The 19,119-nt window shown below is 41.4% G+C and overlaps 3 protein-coding genes across 3 annotated transcripts; 1 reads left to right on the top strand and 2 right to left on the bottom strand.

Moving 5' to 3' along the window:
- LOC143025295 (uncharacterized) lies at window positions 1–1,079 on the bottom strand. Its single transcript, XM_076184768.1, has 2 exons — window positions 948–1,079; window positions 1–711 (listed from the first exon to the last, which is right to left on the bottom strand). Exon 2 carries the CDS (start codon window positions 659–661, stop codon window positions 23–25), a length of 639 nt encoding a protein of 212 aa, XP_076040883.1. The 5' UTR covers window positions 662–711; window positions 948–1,079; the 3' UTR covers window positions 1–22.
- A 5,596-nt stretch (window positions 1,080–6,675) lies between these two features.
- Window positions 6,676–7,797, bottom strand: LOC143025294 (uncharacterized). The gene is made up of 2 exons (XM_076184766.1): window positions 7,605–7,797; window positions 6,676–7,364 (listed from the first exon to the last, which is right to left on the bottom strand). The coding sequence occupies exon 2, from the start codon at window positions 7,312–7,314 to the stop codon at window positions 6,676–6,678; it is 639 nt and encodes a 212-aa protein (XP_076040881.1). The 5' UTR covers window positions 7,315–7,364; window positions 7,605–7,797.
- An 8,197-nt stretch (window positions 7,798–15,994) lies between these two features.
- On the top strand, window positions 15,995–17,053 carry LOC143025858 (uncharacterized). Its single transcript, XM_076185871.1, has 2 exons — window positions 15,995–16,128; window positions 16,365–17,053. The coding sequence occupies exon 2, from the start codon at window positions 16,415–16,417 to the stop codon at window positions 17,051–17,053; it is 639 nt and encodes a 212-aa protein (XP_076041986.1). The 5' UTR covers window positions 15,995–16,128; window positions 16,365–16,414.
- Window positions 17,054–19,119: the final 2,066 nt, after the last annotated feature.

Here is a 19,119-nt window from a genome sequence, read left to right on the forward strand (position 1 = left end):
CCTATTCATATACACTTATACACTAAGTAGAGATCAGTAGGTCCATGCCACCCAAGATGGCGCAGTGGCCCCACTCCATCGTCATGTCCCCGAAGTGACTCTGCCACGAGGTTCCTCTGTTGGGAGCCACTCTGCTGAAGCGGGACTTGAGGTAGATGCGGTAGAACTTGTGGGCCTCGAGCACGAGGGGCTGGTGGAGGTCGAACTGTCCCGTGGCAGACGTGACTGTGCGGAGGCTGTTGAAACTCTGGTCTTTGATCTCCAGCTCGCCGTCGAAGGAGAGGAGGATTCGGTGCAACAGGACGTCATGACTGAAGCACAGGAAGTCGACGATGCGTTCTCCTGCGCTCGACTTCTTCGTGACAGTAGGACTTCGGCTGCATGAACTCAAAGCCTCCTGCTCTTGCATCACACCTACAAGAGGACCTTTGGCAGGTCGAGGAACTGTAGTAGAACATTTTCGAAGTCTGAAAGCTCCTTGGGAATGTTTACCTTCTAGGGACACCTTCGCAAAGTTCAGGACGTGAGAAGTTGAGTATTTGGGTGGAGAATTGGTGAAGAATGCGCGCTTGGGAGACGTGACTCCTGGAATGTCTTTGGGAGGAGATCCCCTCCGCAGAAGAGGCGATGTCCTCAGGTTTTCTTTGTCGAACTTGACCATAGCTGCTGTCTGATGTGGACGCCTGACGATCTGGATAGGGTGTTGTTTCCCTGGAAGGATAGGTGATAGATATTTAGTATTCCGAGTAGAATATTAAGTGGAAGATTCTCATGTGTCAAGCGTTCGTTTATGTCGTCTTAAAAGCAAGGGAAATAAAATGAATGCTTGTCACGATTAATTATACACAACGTTAATTAAGTGGTATCTCTTAACAATGTCACTATATGTTACTAATTTAAAAACAATAGCCAACCATTTCTATTGTTGGAAATGATGTAAAACACACCTGCACAAAAGTTCTAATGCTGGTGCTGTTGAGAGCTGGATATTCTGCTATGACCGCTGATGCTGATTGTCCTGCCGGGGCTGCCCTGAATGGCAATTCTGACTTGATGAAACTGAGTATCAACTCTTTCCGGGCTGGAGTGGAGTCGACTGTGTCCAACACCTCATGCAACGTCTCTATATACACGTTGCTCTGGACCTGGCCGTGTTTATGTATATTGAACAAGACCCGACGTGTCTGTGGTGTGTGTGCGTTTGTCTGTACACCATTGCACACAGTTGCAAATGTTCCTCCTCCCCTCCATTTTCATTTTATATTTTTGTCTAGACTCTCTGAACTCATGGAAAACTTATTGGCGGGTGCATTATTCCTACATCACTGATCTTCTCCATTATTGGCAAAAGCTGCAAATCCATTTGTATAGAATTGTGTCCAGGGAATCTGGAGACTGATGGCATCATTCGGTTCCCCTACACACGTGAGTGATGACGTAGTCGCGTTCTTGTTCGATTGTTTTTCTAACTTTTATTGAATCGCATAATATCAAATAGGCTTGTGGAGGAGAGAGATTTACGCTTTTGTCTTAGGTGACGCCAAGCTATTTCTTTCAGTGATGTGTATTCTCTTCAGTAGCTGAAGGGACAATAGTTCGCCATAACATTTCCTATCAGTTAGAGGGCAGAATAGATAAGATGGGAGATTGAGGGAGGGGGGGATTTAGGGGTTTAGTGTAAGGAAAGAATGAAATGGAAGGAAGAGTTATAATAGGTGTGGGGCAGACCCTATTTCTCGGTTATTTTTATAGTCTCTTGGACTTTGTATAAATTCATAATGACGATAGTGTTTGTGAAGTTTGTATAAATTCATAATGGTTGTGAAGTTTGACTATTTTGAAGAAATCCCTCCATTATCACGGAAAAAAAGTGAAAAAGCATATGTATGTGTAAGAGGCTGTGTGAATGTAATGTATGCTTTGCTGTGTCATGTGTATGTATACATGCATGAATAAATATGATATGTACAGTATATATACACGTATACATATACATTCACCCACGTTTAGATACACACTTACAGATGTCGTGTTCCTTGATTACGAATAAATCTGAATAAGTGGTCGCTGTGGTCAAGATGGTTAGATCAACAAGGAAGACGAACAAACGTTTGTACATGTAATTATCACTCTCGAAATAGAGGTGGTGTGAATGAGACTAATGTTTCCTAAATATGTGTCTTATATTATTATGTTATATTATTATTGTAAATTCAAAATATACAGTGAATGACTGTGATGTGTACGGGTGTGCGGTTGTGGGAGGCTGGACTAATCGACTTAATAGGTACAGACCTTACTCACGGAATCACTTCTTGAACTAATAGAACTGAACTTGACTCTGTGGTAATAGGCTTGAAACTGACTTGGCTTTTAACTTCTCAAGAGTACCATAGAAGACTGACATCTACTCTGTTGCAGGCCAGCTGGACAACTGGAAATAATTCTTAGAAAATCGAGAATATAAGAAATAGGCTACTTTAACTGTGGAGAAGTAATATGGGAGGAAAGGGAGGCAGATGTAGATATTGAATGTAAATATGTTGAGCACATTAAAGATCCTACGAGTAAAGGAACCAACACAATGCATAGACAAACATGCACCTGTAATACATGACATCTCAGTGAAATGTAAGCGAAACGTCAATGACATGTCAGTGGCATGGCAGTGACATGTCACGGATCTCGTTTAACCTAAGCACATCTAACCTGGCATCACCTATCCTAGCCTCTCCTAGCCTCACCTAACCTCACCTAACTTAACCTCACTTTACCTAAGAAGTGATTAATTCATATACAACTTTTCGTGTATGCACGTGGTAAGTAATTAGAAAAAAAAATATTATAAATATCAAGGTCAGGTCATCCACTTTCGCGGGATCGGTTTTTGTCGGAAAAAAATCTATTGGGAAATGAAAGAAAATGGTAGGAATGAATAATTTTACGAACGGTGCTCATGTGAAGAGAGACTAAATATATTGGGGCTACCTACCTTCAAACGAAAGGAGGTGGGATGGTTTAAAAGTAGCGTTTAGAACCCTGAAATATGTGGACATAACTGATTAAGGGGAGCTGTTAGTCTCGGAACAAAGGAAGGCGAGAATCCTTAGGGATTTTTTTTTTCTTTCTTTTGTAGGGGGGGGGGAGTACTTTTTTTTCAACACAGTATTATTCATCGTTGGAATCATTTGAATGAGGGAAGAATATTCATATAATTTGAGACAATTCAATGTCAGGTTTGACCACTGGAAGTGGAAAGACGGGACTCTAACAGCATAGCTATTGGAAATGGCTCAGCGCCAGCCAGAACGAAATTGCAAGTCCCTTTACACGCATAATGCTGTTCTTAGACTAAGGAATTTAATAAGAATTTGAAAAACGATCCAGTAGGAACGCAGCTACGTCACCACTCACGTGTGCACAGGAGCAGAATGATGCCGTTAGTCCCCAGATTTCTTATTTCTGCCTTGCAAAACTGTGCATATAGTGTTGCAGCTTTCACCATGTGTAAAAAGAATTAGAAATATACAAGTAATACATCAACCAATAAGCTTATCATGAGTTCATATACACGTTGAGACACAGATGACATGAAATTGAGATGGAGCAATGTCTTCAAGCCTGCAACTGTTTGCAAGCCCATACAGACAAACGCACGCACACACGACGATGCAGACACGTCCAGTCTTGTTGAGCGTAAACATAAACACGGCCAGGTCCAGAGCAACGTGTATATAAAGGCACAGCACGAGTTGCTGGGCACAGTCGAGACCAGTCCACCGCGGAAAGTTAACGTCCAGCTTCATCAAAAGTGAACTACCAGTTCCAGCAACCCTGCAAAAACAAACGGCATTATCTGTTCCAGAAGAAGAACCAGCTCGCAAAAACTCCAGTTTTAGAACTTTTCCTCAGGTGTGTTTTTCATTATGCATAGCCAGCACTGTCGAATGACTGGCTATTTCTATTCAGTCAATATCATATTTTGACATTGTTGAGCGATAACTTCTCATAATGATGATCCCAATCGTGACAGGCTTTTATTTTACTTATCTTGGTTCAATTATTTCTGCAGAAACTATATTTTTACAACAATATGTGTATCTTGCACTTAAGATTCTACTTGGAATACTAAACACGTGTCTCCTATCTCTTCAGATAAACGATACCCTACCCATATCGTTAGACGTCCACATCAGACAGCAGCTATGGTCAAGTTCGACAAAGTAAACCTGAGGACCTCGCCTCTTCTGCGGAGGGGATCTCCTCCCAAAGATATTGCAGGAGTCACGTCTCCCAAGCGCCCATTCTTGACCAATTCTCCATCCAAATATTCAACTTCTCACGTACTGAACTTTGCGAAGGTGTCCCTAGAAGGTAAACATTCCCAAGGAGCTTTCAGACTCCGAAAATGTTCTACTACAGTTCCTCGACCCGCCAAAGGTCCTCTTGTAGGTGTGACGCAAGAACAGAAGGTGTTGAGTTCATGCAGCCGAAGTCTTAATGTCACGAAGAAGTCGAGCGCGGGAGAACGCATCGTCGACTTCCTGTGCTTCAGTCACGACGTCCTGTTGCACCGAATCCTCCTCTCCTTCGACGGTGAGCTGGAGATCAAAGACCAGAGTTTCAACAGCCTCCGCACCGTGACGTCTGCCACGGGACAGTTCGACCTCCACCAGCCCCTCGTGCTCGAGTCCCACAAGTTCTACCGCATCTACCTCAAGTCCCGCTTCAGCAGAGTGGCTCCCAAGAGAGGAACCTCGTGGCAGAGTCACTTCGGGGACATAACGATGGAGTGGGGCCACTGCGCCATCTTGGGTGGGATGGACCTACTGATCTCTACTTAATGTATTAGTCTTGTATAGATATAAGAAAATAAATTATTTATTTTTTGTACATCCAGTATTCATGTCCATTAGTTTAACTCGCAAGAATAACTCCAAAAAATTAAGCTCACAGGAACATACCGATAGAGTAAAAAACACCGTACACAATAACCAGTTGTATTCTAGTATTAATGTCACAAAATATATCGTCCACTTCAAGGGCTACAAGAACCCCCACAATCCAAATCCAAAGAATGCAAAGGACTCATAATCCCAGCAAAAGGAATCTTTACGAACATATCAAGAACTCAAATATCAAGAAATCACTTATTTATCAATAAAAAAATAAAACTCGTGGAAACCCTAGACAAGATAAGACATTTCGCCCCAATATGAAGGTCAACCAAAACAAGCACTCAAACAGCCTATCACCTTCCCATGAAGCCCTAATCTCATCTTTTCACCTCCTCCCCCTCCTCCTCCTCCTCATCCCCTCCTCCTCCTCCGTCAACAGCGCAGAGGGCGCGATGAACAGGGTGGGCGGAGCGTGTTGACGGAAACCGCAGGCAAAAGTTGACGGAAAACGCCAGCAAATGTTAAGTCAAATTTTGGTCTGGGGGCTTGTAGGCATGTGGGTAGATCAGTCTTTTCCAGTTTTCTCTACCTTTGAATCTTTAGGAACAATCCAAAACACGTTCTACGCAGCGAAACATCTTAAACAACTACTACTCTAAAACAAGTCACATGTCTTTAATGGCCAAGAACACATAAGATATTAGGAGAAATACGCAGAATAAAACCAGAGAGGAGTATTGACCCGCTTCAAAGAATAAAAGCAACAAAAAATAAATAAAATGAAATAAAACTTCCATACCTTTAAATGCTCGACTATCGATGAGCTAGATAAAGTCTCGAAATATCCTTTTTATAGACATACAGCGAAATCACAGGGGCATAGAAAAGAAAATACATCATCCCCATGCTGAAACCAAAGAAACAAACGAGTGTCATGTCGGTCCATTTCCCTTTTCCTTCACTATTTCCATAGTATTTAAAAGATTTATGCTCGACACGATAAATCGAAATAACTGTCAATATGGCCTCAATTACTCACAAGTCAAGTACAAAATATTCCAAATCAACTAACACTGCTGCTATCTATCCAGGAGTTCTTCTGCTTGCTGCCTGCTGGGATAATACACTCAAAATATGAACGTGAGGGATTTGTGATTAAAGTTAATTCGAGATTCTTCTTAATTACTAAGCCCCCCAGGGGTTCCGGGACACTGAAAATGAATTACATATATATACTTTTTCTCAATGCCATTCGTTTTGAAAAAAAAATATATATAAGGATTATAGAACAAATTAGAGTGGCTTCAACATGGGGTGTTAGTGATTATTGTGTTCTGTTATTGGTGAAATATCTTATTAAAAACATTCCGGTTTTTTAGTTATTTCTTAACTTTGTCACTTGTAAATACATGTCATTGTTTACCATCTTTTTATTTCAATTGTATTTGAGTGTTTTCTTTTTCTTTTGAATGTGTATTGACTGATGAAGAGGTTGGTGAAATCTTCTTTGTATCTTGGTGGGGGGGCGTTTCCTACAGACCTTGGAATGGTGTCTGATATATTTTGCTGCCTCAACACCGAATTAGAACTGGTTCTTATTAGAATTGGAGATTTATTTGTCTATTTCTTTGGCATGTTCCGCCCATATTACCTTTTAGTGAATTATTTTTTTTCTGCGTGAGTTGAAGGCAAGAATATGCATACCGAGTGTATGAAAAATAAATATTTTATTTCCTTATATATACACCTAAAACACCTATCCATATATACTTAAACATTAAGTAGAGATCAGTAGGTCCATGCCACCCAAGATGGCGCAGTGGCCCCACTCCATCGTCATGTCCCCGAAGTGACTCTGCCACGAGGTTCCTCTGTTGGGAGCCACTCTGCTGAAGCGGGACTTGAGGTAGATGCGGTAGAACTTGTGGGACTCAAGCACGAGAGGCTCGTGGAGATCGAACTGTCCCGTGGCAGACGTGACGGTGTGGAGGCTGTTGAAACTCTGGTCTTTGATCTCCAGCTCGCCGTCGAAGGAGAGCAGGATTCGGTGCAACAGGACGTCATGACTAAAGGACAGGAAGTCGACGATGCGTTCTCCTGTGATCGTCTTCTTCGCGACATTAAGACTTCGATTGATTGAACTGAAAACCTTCTGTTCTTCAGTCACACCTACAAGAGGAACTTTGGCGGATCGAGGGAGTGTAGTAGAACATTTTCGGAGTCTGAAAGTTCCTGGAGAATGTTTACCTTCTAGGGACACCTTCGCAAAGTTCAGGACGTGAGATGTTGAATATTTGGATGGAGAATTGGCCAAAAAGGGGCGTTTGGACGACGTGACTCCTGGAATGTCTTTGGGAGGAGACCCCCTTCGCAGAATGGGGGAGGTCCTCAAGTTTTCTTTGTCGAACTTGACCATAGCTGCTTTCTGATATGGACGTCTGATGATTTGGATAGTGTGTCCTTTCCCTGAAAAAATAGGAGACAAAAGATTAGTATTTCAAAAAGAATTTAAGATGCAAAATACATATGGTATGATCAAATTATCGTTTTTGTGAAAGTCTTTGGATCAGAGCAAAAACAATGAAAGCCTGTCACGATTGGATTCACCATCAATAAACAGTTATCGTTTACCAATGTCTTTTTGTGATATTGCACAAACATAGCCAACCATTCGACAGTGTTGGCCGTATGTAATCAAAAACACACCTGCACAAAAGTTCTAAAACTGCAGTTCTTAAGAGCTGTTTATTCTACTGGGACTGCTAATGCTGAATATGTTGGAAGGACTGCTGGAACTGGCAGTTCTGTCTTGATGAAGCTGGATATGTACCCTCTCCGTGGTGGACCGGACTTGACTGTGCCCAAGAGCTCATTCAGCGTCTTTATATACTCGTTGCTCTGGACCTGGACGCGTTTGTGTTTACCCTCAACAAGACTGGACGTGTCTGGATGGTGGTGTGCGTGCGTTTGTCTGTGTGCCCTTACACACAGTTGCAGACGCTCCTCCTCCCCCAGTTTCATTTCACATAATTATGTGCCTATACATGTTTCTGAACAATTTACAAACTTAATGTTGAATACATCGCTGCTATATCTCTGACTCTCTTTACTAATGACGAAAGCTGCAAAACTGTTTGTACAGTATTGCAGCTGAGAAACAAGGAATCTGGAGACTGATGGCATCATTCTATTCCTGTGCAGACGCGAGTGGTGACGTAGTTGCGTTCTTGCTTTTTTTCTCAGTTATTGAATCACATACTTCTAAACCAGTAGTGTGTGTGTGTGTGTGTGTGTGTGTGTGTGTGTGTATCAGTATATTTACGTAAATATATGGACCTATGTTTAGTATGGAAGAAAGAAAGGTAGATAGATTGTCAGTGTCCAGTTATTTATCATTTCCATTTTTATATTAATTTATGGTTCAAAACTGAACTATATCGTGGAGGCTTTACCTGGAATTAGTTCATGTTTACAGAAATATGTGTTTGTACTTGAAACACCCTTTTCAATGAGTTTCCACGACTTTGTGATTCCCTTTCGTCCTAGGTTCTTCCGTTCTGGATTCTGGATTCCAAGGAAAGACCACCTCGCTTGCGCGGGATCGGGTTTTGTGGGAGGGGAAGAATGTCTGTAGGAAAATGAAAAGATAGTAGTGTATAAAAGAGGGTTATTGCCACCGGGCGAATTGCGAGCGATTAGGGGCTTATTTGTTGTCGTGGCTTAGGAGAACTGGGCTAGGAACTTCTGTCCAGTTCTGTCCAGTGACCCAAACAACGTCTTTAAGTCGCCTCTGTTTCTCCCTACGTTCCTGACGATGTCGGGTCCGTTGCCCCTAGTCTCTCCTTATGCAGTTTGTCCGCAAGATTGGGAGCCATCTTGCTCGCTGCTCTTGTGTTGTCTTGATCCTCTTTTTATGTTTCTTCTTGCCGAGAGACCCTATCGCCGCTGCGTATTCCTAATCTAGGACGGAATAGATACTAACCAGAGTTTTGATTTCAATATGTAATGAAATTTGAATAAGCATGATGGAATTTTCGTTCACCTTCTTTCAGACTCCCACTGATTTTATATGTGAATGAGTCGAGAAGAATAAATACTGATTTGACCCTTATGAAAAAAAAAATAATTTATTTTTCTTCTTGCCTCCAAGTGATCTTACTCCTGGGAGCCAAATTGCGGCCCTTTAAGTATTGAAAACCAGCCTGGATAAACCCGTAGATAGAAACTTATGCTTAAATATTGCCAGACGATTTCGTTCAGTCAGGATACTCCCTCCGTCACTGAAAGGCTGAACAATTATCCTTTGTGATACTGAATGAAAATATAAAGAAAAACGGGTGCACGACTTTTCGTCGCCGTCTTTTCGTCGCCGGACTTTTCGTCGCCGACTTTTCGTCGCCGCGACTTTTCGTCGCCGGACGTTTCGTCGCCGGACGTTTCGTCGCCGCGACATTTCGTCCCCGCGACTTTTCGTCGCCGGTCTTTTCGTCGCCGGACTTTTCGTCGCCGGACTTTTCGTCGCCCCAAGCATAAATTGTATGCAAAGATTGACAATTGGAAATATATGATTTAATGTCATACTTGTACTTATATTCCTACTCCCAATGCAATAATATGAGTGTGGCAAATAGCTATACATCTCAGTGCCGTATAAACCATTCATTCTTGCCTTAACCAGTCCGACTTGCAAATACCTGAGCCCTAACTTACGTAGATGAAATACAATTTTATTTAAATTACAATAAATAATTTAATACATCATTATCTAAATATATATTTGACACGTCAGTATATATGATAATTTATTATTGGCATATCATACAGTAATAATTTGACACGAAATCATAATTATGAAGCTATTCATTAAAGTGTAAGGGTAAAATCATTTATTATAAAATTAGTAAGTTATTAGTAAATAGTCCATATGTATTGAAATGTAAAGTTCTTTAGTAAGGCTGGACAGACGCTACTACCAATAATCACATCAAGATCAATCAGAAGAAGTATATTGAATTTGGCATTAAATCATATATTTCCAATTTTATATTTCAATTATTTTATATTTCAAATGTTGTCAATCTTTGCATACAATTTATGCTTGGGGCGACGAAAAGTCCGGCGACGAAAAGACCGGCGACGAAAAGTCGCGGGGACGAAATGTCGCGGCGACGAAACGTCCGGCGACGAAAAGTCGCGGCGACGAAATGTCCGGCGACGAAACGTCGGCGACGAAAAGTCCGGCGACGAAAAGACGGCGACGAAAAGTCATGGACCCAAGAAAAACGCTCTTTCCTTATTTTCATTGGATGTCGTCAATTTCAAGCGATATATGCATATACTGTATAACATTAAGAATGAAAACAAAAGCTATAACAACAACAAGAATCACGTTCTCAAGGAATAACATAGATTCAATCTGTGTCACACTCAAACTCGGTAACCACGAAGGCCCTTCAAGGGCGACCCTGCGACGCAAGGTCGGAGAGTCTTCAAGAAAGAACGCAAAGATATTCACGGACGACTTGACCTCGAACACGAATCATCATCCACCAAGGAAAGAGTTCTTCTTCTTCCTTGAGAGAGGAAAAGGGCAACAGTGAAAAAAATGGAAAATGTAGTTCCTGCAACGTGAAAGATTGGAAAGGACTGAAGAGCAACTTGCAAGGCGAAGGATCAGGAACTTCTCGCAAACTTGATGTCCCCGCGGGGCTTCGAGGTCACTTGAAAGTCCCTCGAGACGTTCCAGAGGCTTTTTGGGTTCAAGCCCAGGAGACCCCGAGCCGAAGAGTGGTTCACACGCAAATGTTGTGGACGCGCACTCACTCCCGCAAGATGGATAGAGAGTTGGGAAAATAGCCGGAAGGAAATAAAAACATAGAGGAGCCTTCCGCGAGTTTGATGGACGATCTCTGGAGAGGACCCACAGGCCACGAGGACCGCTGCTTCCGAACTCACAGGTCGACAGACTCGAAGTCAGCGTCCCACTATTCGATTAAAACATAAAATGAAATCAGGATATGGAAAAAAAAAATCATGAAGTAGAAGAGAGAGATATAGAGCAAAGGAAATAACATGAAGAACATGGTGGCAGGAAGAGCTACTTGGTGCTCTAATGAAGATCCTCACTGATCTGCACCAACTACGACATACCAAGGAAAATCCTTTGCCACGGGAATGGATCTTTTATTTGCCTTAGTACCCAACGAGAAGGCACCAGCGCGGTGCCGCGCCGCGCCGCGCCGCTAGCGATAAACAAATGACAAAGGAGGCGGAAGGAAAACTTCCAGACAAAGTAAAGAAAACGGACCCATTGACCTGAAAGCAGGAAAGGGCTCAATGATACAGGATGTATTTAGTGCGATTATATTATCTAACGTCCTTCCTTCGACCAAAACAAAGCTGCCACCATCACGACTTCCCATGCGCTTTATCATCTCGAAACGTAGAAACAGGAACTAGCCCGCCGTGGCTGACCCTTGTTGAAAACAAGTGAAGCTCCCGAGCCACAGCATCCTCGTAGTAACACTGTCAAATATTCATCATGCTCTCGGTAAGTTTCATCAGAAACGTGTCCTGTTGTAGACTAAGCAGGGACTTCGATCCTTCTCGACCTGAAACCCCTCGGAAGTGATGACTCCCAAAATGTGTTCTGCATCGGGGATAACGGGCGTATGAGAGAACCTGCGAGATATTTAAATGCAAGAGTCGCACATTTACATCTAGGCGAATTGTCTCAAGCCTCACGTACTATTATGTGGACTTCATTAATGCAAATGTATGTCAGGTAAATGCCTGATTAAAAATAGAATATTGAGTTAATAAAATGTAAGTGCTAATTTTATTAAATTGAAAATATTATTATAGAAATTAAGTTTGAAAATAGTACACACTTTGGAAATGTATGCAAATTTGACATATTACTTATATCAATTTATTTTTCATTTATAAGATAAGAACCTTTAAAAATATTAATAATTTTTATTTAAATAACTAAGCTGCATTGTACAGGAAGATATTTCCAGTCCACATTCTACAATTTCTAACTCAGCGTCTTCATAATTGTAGCATCAACAAAACGGACGTTTTCAAGTTTTCGTTAACATGTGCTGCTTTGTAGTGGTGGGTAGCTACCGGTGAAATTACCGATTTTATCGGCAACAAACTTAATGATAGCTTACCGATATAAATTCTGCTACCGGTAAAGCTTCGTTAACCGATAACTCGATAATCAATACCATAACACTCACAGACCGATAAGCACGTCTCGGCTTGGTGGTACCGAGTGACGGTGGTGACGGGCCCAGTGCCCCGCTAATTTTACCGGTTAAACTTTTATCATTAAGCAAGTATGTACCGCTAAGGTCTCGGTAAGTTTTTATAATTAAAATCGTTTTTTCGGCACTCTTTTTAATTTCTCAATAGAATTAATGTTATTTCTGTGATCAGCATACGAAACTATACACCACACACACACACACACACACACCTGCAGCAGATCCGAGGTGAATACACACACACAGCTCTCTTCCGGGAGTGAAATAGATGTCGATCACGAGTCCAACACGTGATCCAAAGACCAAGGTGACCAAAGTGAATCACACACACACACACACACCTGTCCAGGGCTGAAATAATTTCAGTATCGCTGTGCTCCGAGCCGTTACTCCAACTCTCGTGGGCGGGGAGTTGGGGGGGAGGTGCGTGTAAGGTCACAGCATTACCCATAGATCGGTCATGCGAGTTCTGAGCTCTTCCGACAGGGATATATATATATATATATATATATATATATATATATATGGGTCTTCGTTTGGCGACACGCTAATTCTTTTTATGAAACTTTCACAATTAATACATTTTCGTATGCTGATCACAGAAATGACATTAATTCTATTGAGAAATTAAAAAAGTGCCGAAAAAACGGTTTTAATGGTAAAATAAATGACCGAGACCTTAGCGGTACATATTTGCTTAATGATAAAAGTTTAACCGGTAAAATTAGCGGGGCACTGGGCCCGTCACCACAGTCACTCGGTACCACCAAGCCGAGACGTGCTTACCGATCTTTGAATGTTATGGTATAGCTTATCGAGTTATCGGTTAATGAAGCTTTAACGGTAGCAGAATGTTTGCCGGTAAGCTATCGTTAAGGTTGTTGGATAAAACCTGGAACTTTACCGGTAGCTGCCTACCACTACCACCTCCAAACATGAACCCAGACGCGAACGAATATGAATATACCACACCCACCCTCAGACACCCTCCATTCACTCACTCGCGCGGTAGATAGCATACTATAGTAGCACCAATTAAAGTATGACCTTTTCCCTTTACAATGACATAACAATAAAAACAATATGTAAAATAGAACCAGAGATATAGCTTATTAAATGACAAAAACATTGATTTTTCGAACTCGACTCGAACTTGTGACGTCACTACTACCTCACGAGTCTTCTACCGGTAAACTGTCGGTAATTTCGGTAACTGTATTGTTGTTCACCAATAATTTCGATATTGAAATTAGCGGTATTTGCCCAGCACTACTGCTTTGTATCAAAAGTAATATTTTCTGTAAATAGATATATGAAGAAATGGGTAGCTGTTATGGACGTAGTTGTGATATTGCTTATGGAAAATAAATAAAAGTAGCGGATGTTCTTGCGAAACCTTGTAGTTGATTTGTGGTCGTCATGAAGACGCTGATTTAGAAATTGTAGAATGAGGGCTGGAAATATTCTCTTGTACATTGTAGCTTAGTAATTTAAATAAAATTATTTAACATTTTGAATGGTTCTTCTTATTTTGTAAATAAAAAAGAAATTGATGTAAATCATATGTCAAATTTGCATACATTTACAAAGGTTGTAATATTTTCAAACTTAAATTTTATAATATTATTTTGAGTCCTATAACGTGCGACAGTAAACCTATCAATATTAATGTCATATTTATTGCCCAGTAATTTCCTATTAACCAACCACTCTGATAGTGCTTAGTACTAGGTTAATACCTAAAATTTCAATAACTTCGCCATCGGACATAGTGGTGATGGGATCACGACAATATAAAACTTTGTTGCCTTCCGGAGAATATTCCAACCTCCCACCCTGAAAGCCAAGAGTTCGGCTTGCTTATATCTAAATGAACGATTTAATATTTATAAATGAAGGATTCAAGATTTTGACTTTGCCTTACACGTTGGATCCATACTGTCTTTTATTTGACCTACTATCTCATCACCAAACTTATTGTCACCCGCTGTCACATGTTTCTTGGAGGCTCTAGCACGGTGAAGTTTTGACTTTGATGTATTGAACTCATAACAGACGATAAGTTGAAATAGTTGATATGATTGGATTTTGACTTGCCATTTATAATTGTCGTGCAGAGGAAGTCATGCGAAATGTGATGTTTGTGTTCTCGTCAAGCCATGGGAGTAGCAAAAGTCAGGTGACATCAATTTTTTGCCTTCCATGCTGTAAGAAGCTGGACACACGAGACAAAATAATTATAGGAATATCAACTTTAATGATGGTCACTCGCTTTACAACTAAATTACTACACAGAGCATTTTTAATCAGGCGTTTAAAATACTCTTTCCGGGATTTGAGTGTCTACTCACCGCAGATGCAGCAAAATAAATATACATATACCACCGGCTTTTTTACCCTTACAAGGGAGAATGCCAAAAAAAAAAAAAGGGCATAAAACCCACTGCCACCCATTCCATTCCCACATATTCCACTCTCATCCAACCCCTCCTTTCTTATCTTGGCTCCTTCTGGATGACAGGTCACCCATGCCTATCGGCCACTGCCCTGGGTCAGAAGCAATGCAGGAAGACACAGCACATCAACAGCAAGGCCGCTTCATTTAATCGGCGAACCCCCGTGTCCATCTCCAGGTCAAGTTAGGATGTACCTGGATATAAGTTCTTTTTTTCCCACACAAATGTTAGGTAAGGCAAGATTAGGTAGGATGGGGTTAGGTAAGCTAAGGTAATATAGATAAGGTGAGGTTAAATGTGGTTAGGTTAAATGAGGTGACATGTCACTGCGGTGCCACTGACGTGTCGTTGACATTTCACTTGCGTTTCATTTATATGTCACTAACATATGTCTTGCAAGCGTATGTTCGTCTATGCATCCTGTTGGTTCCTTTACTCGTAGGATCTCTACGTTGTCATGACTGTGCTGAACACATCTGCACTCAACAATACTTACCTCCGTCTCCCATTCCCCCCATCTTACTTCTCCACAGTTGAAGTGGCCTATTTCTTATATTCTCGGTTTTCTAAGGAACAGTAACAGTTGCTCAGCTGTGTTCCTATTTATCAGTATTCTGTTGTGTGTGTCTGTGTGCGGGTGAATATAGAGTATATACATCTCACATTTATGCACACATGTACACATACACATGACACAGCAATTCATGCATTACATTCACACAGCTTCTTACAGACATACATCTGCTTTTCCACTTTTTTTCCAAGATGATGGAGGGATTTCATCAAAATGGTCAAACCTCACAACCACTATCGCCAATATGAATTCATAAGGAAATGTTATGGCGAACTATTGTCCCTTCAGCTACTGAAGAGAATACATATCACTGATGGAAATAGCTTGTCGTCAGCTAAAACAAAAGTGTAAATCTCTCTCCTCCACAAGTCTATTTGATATTATGTGATTCAATAAAAGATAGAAAAACAATCGAACAAGAACGCGACTACGTCACCGCTCACGTGTGTAGGAACCGAATAATGCCATCAGTCTCCAGATATTTTATTCCCTGGATACGATTCTATACAAATGGATTCGTAGCTTTTGCCAATAATGAAGAAAATCAGTGATGTAGAAATAATGCACCCGCCAATAAGTTTTCCATGAGTTCAGATAGTCTAGACAAAAATATAAAATGAAAATGGAGGGGAGGAGGAACATTTGCAACTGTGTGCAAGGTTATACAGACAAACGCACACACACCACAGACACGTCGAGTCTTGTTGAGTACACATAAACACGGCCAGGTCCAGAGCAACGTGCATATAAAGACGCTGCATGGGGTGTCGGGCACAGTCGACTCCAGTCCAGCACGGAAAGAGTTGATACTCAAGTCCCTCAAGTCAGAATTGCCATTTAGAGCAGCCCCGTCAAGACAATCGGCATTAGCGGTCACAGCAGAATAACCAGTTCTCAACAATACCAGCATTAGAACTGTTGTGCAGGTGTGTTTTCCATAATGTTCAACAAAGAGAAATGGTTGGCTATTGGTTTAAAATTAATAGCATATATTGACTTCAAGCAATAACCGGACATTGACTGTGTTTAATCTTGACAAGCTTTCATTTTATTTGCCTTGCTCCTAAGATGTTTAAAGAAACGAACTTTTGACCACAAACATATGCATCTTACACTTAAGATTCTACTTTGAATACTAAATATCTGTCACCTATCCTTCCAGGGAAACGACACCTTATCCAGATCGTCAGACATCCACATCAGATAGCAGCTATGGTCAAGTTCGACAAAGAAAACTTGAGGACCTCGCCTGTTCTGCGGAGGGGATCTCCTCCCAAAGACATTCCAGGAGTCACGTCTACCAAGCGCCCATTCCTGACCAATTCTCCATCCAAATACTCAACTTCTCACGTCCTGAACTTTGCGAAGGTGTCTCTGGAAGGTAAACATACCCCAGGAACTTTCAGACTCCGAAAATATTCTACTACAATCCCTCGACCCGCCAAAGTTCCTCTTGTAGGTGTGACAGAAGAACAAAATGTTTTCAGTTCGTGCAACCGAAGTCTTAATGTCACGAAGAAGTCGAGCACGGGAGAACGCATCGTCGACTTCCTGTGCTTCAGTCACGACGTCCTGTTGCACCGAATCCTCCTCTCCTTCGACGGCGAGCTGGAGATCAAAGACCAGAGTTTCAACAGCCTCCGCACAGTCACGTCTGCCACGGGACAGTTCGATCTCCATCAGCCCCTCGTGCTCGAGGCCCACAAGTACTACCGCATCTACCTCAAGTCCCGCTTCAGCAGAGTGGCTCCCAACAGAGGAACCTCGTGGCAGAGTCACTTCGGGGACATGACGATGGAGTGGGGCCACTGCGCCATCTTGGGCGGCATGGAACTACTGATCTCTACTTAATGTTTAAGTGTATATGGATAGGTTTAAGAAAATAAATTATCTATTTTTGTGCACCTAGTATGCATGCCCTTACGTTAACTCTCACAGAAGAAAATATAACACTGACCACAACATACCCATAGAATAGAAAACAAGCAACTGGATTGGAACAAGGACCAGTTCAATTCAGTGTTAAGACTGAAATATATCAAACGCCATTCCAAGGTCTGCAAGAAACATACCCAGAGGGTACTGAGAACCCTACACCAGACTATTCATTACATATCATCGGAAATATACTCAAAGAAAATGGGAAGCAAATCACGCGCTAAGAATTGAGGTAACAGCATGACGAATAGTGGCAGGATGTTCACTAGTGACGAAAAAACACTGGAAGATATAATTATGGAAACCAAAGTCAACGGGATATATTTCACACAAGAATGTAGCGCATCCAAAAGTATCACCCAAACAGCCCACCATCTTTCCCCTAGGCAGTCCCTATTTATTCTGAAATCAGTATGTATATCCTTACAATATTCCGAAGAGAATGGGGTGCGAAGGGACGAAAGTGAATTCAAGGGAAGCTAAGAGGAGGAATTTAAAAGTATACGAGATAAAGTGATTCAGAAGTATGGATGGGGGTTACGATGGTGGGTAGTGAGAATTGAGGAGGTGAGGTGGAAAGCAGGGGTTGGAAGGAAGCTGGCAGATAGGGCTGTTAAGGTATTACTGGGATGGTTCAGGCTTATGGATAGAATGAATGAAGACTGACTAAAAAAAGAAAAAAAAAAAAAGAAAAAAAAAGGCAGAGGTGGATGGAGCGAACTTGAGGGAAAGACCGAGGATGTTCCAGAGATGGACAGATGTCATCGTTCTTGTACTGTTTACTTTGTTCGATGACATTTCTATTTTGGGAAATTACTCCGCCGGGGGTTGAGGGGTGGGGACAATTTCATGGGGGAGATACATCCCTGGAGGGGGGGAGCGTGTAAAATGTCTCCTCGGGATGGGGTTGTGACCCCCCCCCCCAGCCTCCCCCATTTCGAACCTTTCTCATACTCTCCCCTTCCCACCCCCGAATTCTCACTTTTTTTTAATGACCTCCCCATTTACCCCTATAACCCCCCCCCCTAACCCTTATTGCCTTCTGTCAACCTCATAGTGCTAATGAAAGTACAGAACCCTGTTGTGCTTTACCCCCATCCCACTACACACACGCAAATCTATTTAGCTTATGTTATTAGGATATTCTTGCTCAAGTGGGCGCGCCAGTCGATCTATTATTGTGGACAGAACGAACTTCTGGGAAGAAAATTGTTCGCAATTTTAGGTATTGTCTTGTTTGTTTTATTTGAGCTTTTTTTCTATTTCATTTTCATTTAGTTTTATATTATTTTATTTTATCTTGTTTTATTCTATTTAATCTAATTGTATTTTCAAATGTTACCAAAGCGTATTAATTTCCCCCGACTTTGTCCAGACCTTTATCCTCCTCCTCTTCGCTCACTCTGATGCCTCCTCCCGGCCTCTCCTCTTCACGTGACTAATAAATCTCCGAAGCTTGGGTAAAAGAAATTCTAGAGATGCAGCAAGATCTAAGGATATATTTAGACCTTGGAGATGCAGTGCAGGGAACAAGTGGCGTCAGTGCGATCGTAGCATCAATAAAACGGACGTTTTCAAGTTTTCGCTAACATGTGGTGCTTTGTATCAAAAGTAATATTTTCTGTAAATAGATATATGAAGAAATGGGTAGCTGATATGGACGTAGTTGTGATATTGCTTATGGAAAATAAATAAAAGCGGATGTTCTTGCGAAACCTTGTAAGAGTTGGTTTGTGGCCGTCACGAAGACGCTGATTTAGAAATTGTAGAATGAGGGTTGGAAATATCCTCTTGTACAATGCAGCTTAGCAATTTATATAAAAATCTAAATGTTTTGAATTGGTTCTTCATACTTTATAAATAAAAAAAGAAATTGATGTAAGTAATGTATCAAGTTTGCATACATTTCCAAAGATTGTATTATTTAAAAAAAAAAAATCTATGATTTCTTTTTTGAGCCTCTGAGTTAATTTCCATAT

Source organism: Oratosquilla oratoria, chromosome 5, assembly GCF_046742065.1.
Source record: "Oratosquilla oratoria isolate Oo_2021 chromosome 5, ASM4674206v1, whole genome shotgun sequence".
Taxonomy (NCBI): Eukaryota; Metazoa; Arthropoda; class Malacostraca; order Stomatopoda; family Squillidae; genus Oratosquilla; species Oratosquilla oratoria.

Bases quoted from the DNA above. Each gene is read 5' to 3' on its own strand.
- LOC143025295 (XM_076184768.1), bottom strand. From the start codon at position 661: ATGGTCAAGTTCGACAAAGAAAACCTGAGGACATCGCCTCTTCTGCGG.
- LOC143025294 (XM_076184766.1), bottom strand. From the start codon at position 7,314: ATGGTCAAGTTCGACAAAGAAAACTTGAGGACCTCCCCCATTCTGCGA.
- LOC143025858 (XM_076185871.1), top strand. From the start codon at position 16,415: ATGGTCAAGTTCGACAAAGAAAACTTGAGGACCTCGCCTGTTCTGCGG.